This window comes from Triticum dicoccoides, chromosome 4A (genome assembly GCF_002162155.2).
Source record: "Triticum dicoccoides isolate Atlit2015 ecotype Zavitan chromosome 4A, WEW_v2.0, whole genome shotgun sequence".
Classification (NCBI taxonomy): Eukaryota; Viridiplantae; Streptophyta; class Magnoliopsida; order Poales; family Poaceae; genus Triticum; species Triticum dicoccoides.
Genome location: NC_041386.1, coordinates 653,466,182 through 653,475,687, shown reverse-complemented (window position 1 = coordinate 653,475,687; position 9,506 = coordinate 653,466,182). Strand labels below are relative to the sequence as shown.

The following is a 9,506-nucleotide window of genomic DNA, read 5'->3' as shown; positions in this document are numbered from 1 at the left end:
GCGTGCATCGTGGCTACCGTGAATGACGTCATGTCGTACCGCGCCTCCCGTGCCTGCGACCACGACATCCGCCGCGCGCGTAACCACGCCCTTTTTGCAGAGAAAGAATCCGGCTACGCGAACTCGACGAAGCAGCACCCAGCACATCCACGGTCGCCGCCATCATCGAGAAGTAGAACACAGGAAGGCGTCGCAGCTTGGGTCGCATGAAGGCCACCACCAAGGCGATGCCGGCGTACGCAGCAGGTGTCTTTCCCTCTGGCAGGCCACCATCGTCCCCCTACCCCAAAACCAACTCTGACCCTTGCAGCATAGGCACCCTTCCCCTCCAGTTTGCGGTTCCACTAGATGAGTGGCGGGGAAGCATAGGCAACCTGAGCCCTGAGGGGCTACCAGACATGGGAAAGATAATGGAGATCTGTCGCGGCTGGCCATAAACTAGTCATACGTATCCACGCAGACTAGTTTTATCTTTGTTCGGTACCTTTTTAGTTTGAAAATGTAATGATTTTTGTCTGGTTTGTATGAAATCCATCGTGTTTGCATGTATTTCGTCCGGTTAGTTCAAAGAGTGATTGAAATGTATGCAGGCAAGGTTGGATGGCAGCCTCCGCCATCAGTGTCCGCAGACTGGTCCTCTGTTCGCGAACGGATGCGGGAAGGAATCGATGTTGGAGATGTCCTTACGTGACATAACAATTCAATTTGAAATTAGTCCAAAAAATTCAAGCTAATGTTGTTGCCCGCGAGCTGCGGCGGTATCAACAGATTTAGCCAAGGGTTTCAAGAGAAGAAAATCAGCAAACAAGGAGAAACAAAAGCAAAATAAAAATAAAACTTGTTTAAAATAAAGTTTTTTTAACAAATGTTTAAACTAATAAAGTTAGTAATAAAACCAGGCAAATCAAAACCAGGGAAAAACCGATAAGAAACCAAGTCTTCGAAAGTCAAAAAACGTTTCAAATTGTGCATAAGTACATTCAGGATCAGATGGTAAACCATGGGGAAGCCCCAGTGTCGTAACAGGCTTATTGGGGCGGGCAACCCTCTCGCATAATTAAGCGAGCCTGTACCACTCCTCATTTCCCTTTGCTGCCTGAAGGATCATGCTTTCTACAGGACGCACCCCGTCCCATCTTAAAGACCTCGGATCCATGCGCTCGCTCCCTCCGGCCGAGGTGGGACTAATACAGTATGTCGCTGAACCCTCCCTCCTAGACAATTTTTTAGGAGGCCGATGCTAAACCTGCTACGGACAAACAGGCCTATACACATTGGCCCATCGCGACTAGGCTTGCTTTGCGGATGTAACGCTGTTTAACGACCTGGTTGAACACTTTAGACATAAGGGATGTAGCTCAAATGGTAGAGCGCCCGCTTTGCATGCGGGAGGCACGGGGTTCGATCCCCCGCATCTCCACCTCATTCTTCTTTTCCGATATCAACGCGTCTCCATATAAGATATCCTAGTCTTTTTTATGTTTTTGTCAGGCCACCGTCAAGTATCCTTTTTCATATCGCCGTTATATTTGTTTTCCTATCTTTTTCATCTTGTCACAAATAAGTTTCTTTTTCTACATGTTTTCATGTCCCCTTAGACTCTTTTTTTCCCTATCTATTGGTTATATCTATTCATGTCACCATCAACGTAGCCAGCTGCCGCCTTCCCAAAACTAAGGTTCTTTGCCTCTCACCGGCGCCGGCGCCGGTCCGTCCCGTCTTCAGTGGCCTTAGGGCCATGGAGGCGGAGTGGATCTCGGCCCTTGCCGGTGGGAGGGCTCCGCTTTCATATCTTTTTTCGAGCTTTGTTAGGGTTTGTGTCCTGCTCAGGAAGGCGAGACGATGGCGGCTCCCTGAAGATGGAATAAAGGTCTCCCCGTCTAGTCCCCGTTCCGGTGATGTGTGTAGCATCATCGTTGGGCATGTGGAGGTGTGTCTTTGGTGGATTTGCTCTGATCTGTTCGTCGTTCGTCTTTGTTCGTGTGTCTTCAGATTGGATCCTTTTGATCTACACTCTTCATCTGTGGCGGTTGCAAGTTCTGGTGCGTTGGTTCCATGGGGCCTTAGCACGACGACTTCCTGACTGTCTACTACAACAATGTTTGCTCGGCTCTGTCGAGGGAGGGGCGATGACAGCGGCGCGCCTTCAGCTCGCTTCAGTGCTTGTAGTCGTCGCTAGGTGGTCTACGGTTCTGGATGTAATTTTTATTATTTTTAGTGTCCGTTGTACTACCATGATTGAAGATGAATAGATTGAAAGTTTTTTCGCAAAAAAAAAGTCTTGTTTTTCCTAGTTATTGTTGGCATTGTTGTTTTTCTCGTTCTCTTCTTCTTTAAGAGTGATGCCCCACCATTAGATTTTTCCTTATCTATTTTGTAATGTCTTGTGCCATCACTAGGTTTAATTTTTTTTCACATCTGTTATGTCGTGTATTTCATGCCACCATTAAGTCTCTTTTTTCCGGCGCAAATAAAGTCCCATTTTTCCTACGTATTGTTGTTGTCATCGATTTTCTCGTGCTCTTCCTATTTAAGAGCTGATGTTTGCATGGTTGATGGCTCCAACACCTTTCCTTGGGAGGTCCCAATGGCAAGCGTGATTCTATCTCTTCATCATGACATCCTCCATTCATACATAGGGTTTGTAGAAAAGAAATCAATCCACTTACATAAGAGCGTAAGTTATATTTTGTCTACCACCATCAACCTATACTCATAGCTGAGAGGAACTAACATCCAAAGAAGTCACTCGAGAATGCTCAACTTTGACTGCATTGACCCGACCAAAAAAAGTTATCTTTTTCTCCAACCACCTCTATCTATTTTGTCATATATTTTCATGCCATCATTAAATTTATTTTTTATCTATTTCTCTTATCTATTAATGTCACCTTTAAGTATCTTTTTGCATACCATTCCATGTCACCCTTAGAGTCTATCTTTTTCTATATGTTTTCGTCATATTTACTCATGTCATCATTAAGTCTTGTTATTCCTAGTTATTGTTGTCATTGTTGTTTTTCTCGTTCTCATTATCTTTGAGAGCAGATAATCTCACTATGAAGTTTCTATCTATTTGTCACATATTTTCATGCCACTGTGAAGTTTCCCTCTTCTTATATTTGTATGCGATCACTAAGTTTATTTTCCCCATCTATGATGTCCTATATTTTCATGCCTCCATGGGGAAGAGGGCTTATATCTCATGGTGACAGATTACAAAGCAGTCAATCGATTGTTTATCTTTTTTTCTCCCCCATGCATTCATGTTGTATACTCCATCAGCACACTCCCGCTATCGCGGCGGACACGTTCGATTGTAACCTCCACATTACCCCGCATGAAGTGGACCTAGAATGGTTGCCGCAACCGTGTAAGTGTTGCATCGTATCCTTCCCTCATATTCTTCCTTTTAGACATCATGAGTGTTGCAACATGATGTGGCAATAGCATGTTGTGCAGGCCAAAAACTAACCACACTTACTAATTTTATATTATGTCCAGCTGATATGCTCATTTGAAATAAGATCAGTCATCTCGTCCTCTCATATCTTGGGACAACCGTGAACAACAATAGTATTCCCCGTTTTGTTGGACTCCACTACAAATTTGACGCCAGCTTTTTGACCATGGTAAAATTGAAAGTTTTTCATGGCAAATTATGTTCTTCGAGGATGGCAAGTTTAGTTGGCGAGCATGGCAAATCCGCCTCAGTTCATTTTTGCCAGAAAATTGCCGTGCTTGCAAACAAAATTTGCCATCATCATGCCAATATAGATTTCCATGAAAAATGTTAGATTTTTCATGCTTCGGGTTTTTAACTGACGCCAGATTTCTGGTATTTTCGTTTCTTTTTTACTTTTTGTGTATAAAGTTTGTCTAAAGTCAAACCTTATAAAATATGATATATTAAATATTATCAATATTAGAAAAATCGGTTCTACAATACAAAACCAAATTTTGACACTACATAGTGTAAAAAATGGTCTTCCATTTTGGGATGGAGGGAATATAATATAAAAATATATTTCATGATGGATCTAGATATTGATTTTGTATTGTGAATGGTACTAATCTTTCTATAAACTCTCCAAGTGTTTTACTTGACATAAATAAAAATATATAAATTAATATCTGAAGTTTGCACCGTAGCTCCGAGTCAACTCCGATTCCAACTGGACTCCGATTGGCCCTGAATATCATGTCCGACTCGGTTCATGTCCCCACCGAGCCGTCTGTGAAATTAAGCCTGCGTCCGTGTTTGTTTGATAGCCATTACCTAGTAGGATTAGAAATAATATCGTGTAGGTTAGCTTATTATGTCCTACTTAGCTACTATATATATATCTTCGCTACTACTTGTCGTATAAAATTGAGCAAGTCGATTAGTTAGCTTAGCTACGTTTCCGGCCGTCGGCGAGATCAGGCGCGTGAGTTTGATTCGTTGGTATACGCAGTGCAACTCGCGACATGTTGGACATCCATCGGTCAATGGCGTCCCAGCCCCATAGCCACGTCGCTCCGGCCGACGACGACGCCAACAACGGCGACTTTCTCCCCGCGGACGAGCTGCAGGAGGTGTCTTGCGTCTGCCGTCAAAGTCTCTCGGCCGCCTCCGCACGGTCTGCCGGTCGTGGCGGTCCATGCTCTCCGACCCGCTCTTCGTCGCAGCACACGCCACCCGCTCCCGCGCGGACTCCATCTTCGTCGTCGCCGTCCACCACCCTGGTCCCCAACTAGTCGACGTCAACCTCGTGGACGTGTCCACCGGCGCCGTACTGAGGTGCATGGACGGGCTAGCCCTAGCCAGGCGTCGTTTCTGCGTGGGCGGCGAGCTGCTCTGTTTCCTCGAGCCTAAACTTGATGGCGGCGCAGGCACAGTCCAGGTGCTCGACCCGGTCACCGGCGCCACCACCCACGTCCTCCCACCCGGCGACGCCACAGACAGTGGCACCACCACCGACGTCCTCCAATCCGGCGACGCCACGGCGCCACAAATTCACACTGGCTGCACCGCCTCGTTGTACTTGGTCGGGCACGTGCCCGCCACCGGAGAGCACAAGGTGCTCCACATCACCGACGTCCGCGGCAAGCAGACGTGCAAGGTCCTCACCATCGGCACCGGCCACAACCACGGCTGGAGGCCAGCGCAGAGCCCTCCGATGCGCGTCGACTCGATCCCCCGGCGCAGAGCGGTTGTCAACGGGGTCGCCTACTTCCTACCCTCCCACCTGAACGGGCGCTGCCTGCTGGACTACGACAGCGTCGCCGCGTTCGACCTCGACAAGGAGGAGTGGAGGCCCGCTGCCATCCGGGGCCCGCTCAGCAGCGAGCACCCGGGGCAGCGCGACCAACTCCTGCATTTCAGCCTGGCCGAGCTGAATGGCCGCCTCGTCATGGTCCATCACAACTATGAATGCAGAAACGTCGACATGTACTCCCTTTCCCCGACGGACACGGGGGAGGGGGTAGAGTGGTTGAGGGGGCCATCTCTGCGTTTCGACTCGGTTCTCGACCGTACCAATAAAGGGGAAACTCTGCCACAACCATTGATGGAGCTCGACGACGAGAGGATCGTGCTCTTTGTAGCAGGGACGGGGCACAATGTTGTGCGGGCGTATGATCCAAGAAAGAAGACCAGGACGGATGTTATGGAGATGCCTACGGGTCATATTATTGTTGGGTGCTACAAAGGTAGCCTCCTTCCATTTCGTGGGCTAGGTGAAGCGGAGTGTGTTTGTGGATGAACTTGTACTCGAATTTAATTCTACTCCATTTAGATGAAATTTTTGTTTGGTATCTATATTTTCATGGTTTGTTTTTAACCATTTTTCCTTGTGAGGTCACGCACAGTGAGATTCTCAAGTCCGCTGTCATGAATCAATGATAATCAGCATTACATTCCTTTCTTTTGGATTTTTCTTCCAATATACTCCCTCCGTTCGGAATTATTTGTCTCAGAAATGGATGTATCTAGAACTAAAATACGTCTATATACATTCATTTCTGCGACAAGTAATTCCGAACGGAGGGAATAAGTAGTTGCGCACACACCATATGGACCCACTCCTCAAGTTTTCTTAACACACCCCTACAACCCACCGAAAAACAGAAGTTGAATCTCTAACTCACAAAATATAAACGCATACTAAGGTTCTTTCAAAAAATTAAACTTAACGCATTTGGAAAGGGAGTGGGTGCCCCCGTGTTCGAGCTTCATGCTATGGAGATGTCTGGTTGTGTCCCGCGGCGGTTGTTTCCTACAGCGCGCCGGCCGGGAGCTTTGGCTGTGCGCGCGTCTTCTGCACCACCACCACCACCATCGCATCTCACATTCCGTTCAGCCATGCAACCTCGCCCACCTTTAGAGCTCGCATGTCCGGCGACGCCCGGTGCCTCCTTGGTGTCGGGCATGGCTCCCCTTCCGGCGGTCGCAGTCCCGGCTCATGCCCGACTTCCTCTTCTCTGACTCGCACTCTGACAGCTTGGGATTGCTCGGTACATGGCCAGGGCGAAATCCTTGCATCTTATGCTAGCAGCGACGACACCTGCGGGCCGGTGTCGTCCCCTTGTTGAAGGCACTGCCATGGCCGTTATCCGTGCCCCTCTTTGAGCATTAGTGGAAACCCTAGGTCCGATTTTCAGGATCAGACAACAACGACGTCTTGGTATCGTTCTGCTTCGTGAAGGCGTTGTCTTGTTTGCTCGCGGCGTCCTTAGTGCTAGATTTGGAGATGCTGGTCGTCTAGTTGTTGCTTGGGTTGCTTCCCTGGTTGGCGAGTTTAGCTGTGTTTTTCTTCGTTTGGGTCGAGCATCTCATGACTCTCTCATGATCCGTAATCCGTCTCCTACCTTATATCTAGGAGAGGCTTCTTGCCCTCCAAGTTTTGTACTCCACTCAATATATAGTCGGCGCTAAGGCTCAATAATACATCCATCAAGGATGCCCGTGGCCCATATCGATTGCCTTGCTATATACATCAATAACACATAATAATAATTTGTATATACATGTAATGAACACTTTTTTAATGCATGATGAACACATTTTTTCAATACATGGAGGCACAGTTGTCCATGCATATATTAATCTTTTTCCCAAACATATGAATCTTCTTCCAATATGTGATGGACATTGTTTTCATACATAATAAGAACTTGCATACATGTAAGGAACAATTTTTGCAAAACATGACGAAAACTTTCACATGCACTGTGAACATTTTATATCGATCCACATATTGCAGGTACGTGCTGTGCATTTTGCACATTTATTTTTTCAAAATACCTTACAGATTTATACAAGCCTCGAGCGTAAACATTTTTTAGTTTGTGTGATACTCGCTCCAATCTATAATAAGTGTCGCCGTTTTGAACTAGAATTTAACTAAACTTAGTTCAAAATTATGACACTTATTTTGAATAGGAGGGAGTGCCTGTTTCATTATTTTTGAACTGTTTAATTTTTTATTCTTTTAAATCTATTTTTAGGGGCCTTTTAAATGTATATAAAAAATGATAATAAAATCGGAGTTGGGTCGCGGCCCACTGACGCTGGGGTGCGGGTTTGCTCTCCTATCTCGCACCATACGCGGGGAATAGGAGGGCTCCGTCGTTTGCCTAAAAAAAGGAGGTCCTGGTCGTCGTGGGAGGCCGGAATCGCCAGTTCGCCGCCGCCGCCGGCGGCTCCTCGTGCTGACGCTTGTAGCGCCTCGCGCCCGCACCCCCGCCGCCCTGTCCCAGCTTGTTAGCTCCCGACCCGAGTCCTCTTTCGGCGCGCTTCGTGCTCACCTTAGCTCCTCCGCCGGCGATGGCAGCCGAGCAGCCGTCGGGGAAGAAGAATCAGCCGCCGGAGAAGAAGGCCCCGCTCCCGAAGGTGGTCACGCTCAACAAGGCCCTCAAGCTGGTGAGCTCCGCATCCCCCGACCCCTCGGTTCCTCCTCCTCCTCCTGTTACGCTTCTCTGTTCATGTTTCCTCCTGCCTAAGATGTGTTCGATGCAAATTCTCTGCGCTAAGATTAGTCCCATCCTGGTAAATGCATATTGTACACGGAGCTTCTGTGTCTCCGAAGCAACCGATGCTGCGCCGAGAAGCGTCCGCGGCCATGGCCACGATGCTAGATAGGTTTTCGTGTTAAGTGTATTTGCTGAGTGCTTCATAGGATTGTGTCATACTGAACCCATTTCATATTTAATTTCAGGCCCAGACATGGGTGGACAAGATGAGCACGCTAGAGCCGGATGAACTGGACGATAAGGATTTTGAGGGTCGGCCTTCAGGGTATACAATTTTTCTATCCTTCCTGTTAGCATTATAATGGGTAATTGGTTTATATGGGACTTATAAATTTGGTTGTAGGCTTGGCCTTGGTGCTAGAGTGGCGCCAAACGCGAAGCGGGCAGCTCCCACTGATCCAGTGGAGAGGAGGTTGCTCGGGAAGGTGAATGCGCAGAAGAGGAAGTCAGCGGAGGAAGAGAAAATAAATACTCAGGAGGTGAATGAGCCGAGTGATGATGATAGCGGTGAGCCTCAAGGTAGAACCAGTGCTTGTAGCAAGAAAAGGGAATTGCCTTCAGTTACTTCAATGCCACTAGGGAAGAAGACCAAGTGACAGTTTGTATGCATGGAACCATCTGAATGTTCATACATGGCTTGATGTTCTAGTCAGATTTTTACAAACCCCTAGGCAATTCGATTTTACCAGCTTACACCCTACAGTGGGTATTTGTTAAATGTAGGGCACAGCTGGGCTGGATATTCTTAATGCTTTTAGGCAACCCAATTTGAGAAGTTCCAGTGTTGTCCGTCTGAAGTTGAATAGAGCCTGATTTTCCATTTGATGCCCTGAAATTTCTGCTTCATTCATTCCAACTTCATGTCAGACTTGCTCTTACTTTATATGTCCTAGAATTTTATTTCTATTGACAAAATTTGTTTAGATGTTGCCTTATTGTATAGGGGAAAGAAATAAACCCTTGTTTCTCAAGACCAAATGTTTAAAGGTGCATCCAGTATTGGTTATTATGACTGTTTAAGGAACATAGTTCGTAAGGTGTTTCTTAAATTTGTTTTTCCGCTACCAATCTCATTTCCTAAAAGGGGAACCCATGTGGAAGTGAAGGATGAATGGTTCCTTCAAAGTGGACACCTCCTACAGGTTAGTAGTTTCCGAACCATCTTGATGCAGTATTGTGGCTGGCGTGCAGAGGATGGTAGAGAACCCCTACGAGTACATTAGTAGATGGCCCTCTTAAGGCTACCAGTGCAAGGTTTCTGAATGTTTTGAGTTTTGACATAATGTATGAGTGTCAGGCTTGAAATTAACAGATGAGTCCATGCTGCTGCGCTGCACAACGCCAACCCTGTAAGTATCAAAAGTTCCAAATACATACTTTTTGTAAGTATCCCATGATGTTATATTTTCTTGTCCATTTCGTAAGGTGTCCAACATCCTGGTTTCCCTGCACTGTTCCATTAATGCATTTGATTGATAGATTTATTTTAG

The 9,506-nt window shown here is 46.7% G+C and overlaps 1 protein-coding gene and 2 non-coding genes across 3 annotated transcripts; 2 read left to right on the top strand and 1 right to left on the bottom strand.

Annotated features, from left to right (window-relative positions):
- Positions 1–982: 982 nt before the first annotated feature.
- Positions 983–1,088, bottom strand: LOC119290301. The gene has a single exon (XR_005141868.1). It is a non-coding gene; the product is annotated as a small nucleolar RNA Z279/snoR105/snoR108 (small nucleolar RNA).
- Positions 1,089–1,347: 259 nt separating this feature from the next.
- Positions 1,348–1,420, top strand: TRNAA-UGC. Its single transcript has one exon. It is a non-coding gene; the product is annotated as a tRNA-Ala (tRNA).
- A 6,199-nt stretch (positions 1,421–7,619) lies between these two features.
- LOC119289591 lies at positions 7,620–8,791 on the top strand. The gene is made up of 3 exons (XM_037568888.1): positions 7,620–7,906; positions 8,202–8,281; positions 8,360–8,791. Exons 1-3 carry the CDS (start codon positions 7,811–7,813, stop codon positions 8,610–8,612), a joined length of 429 nt encoding a protein of 142 aa, XP_037424785.1. The 5' UTR covers positions 7,620–7,810; the 3' UTR covers positions 8,613–8,791.
- Positions 8,792–9,506: the final 715 nt, after the last annotated feature.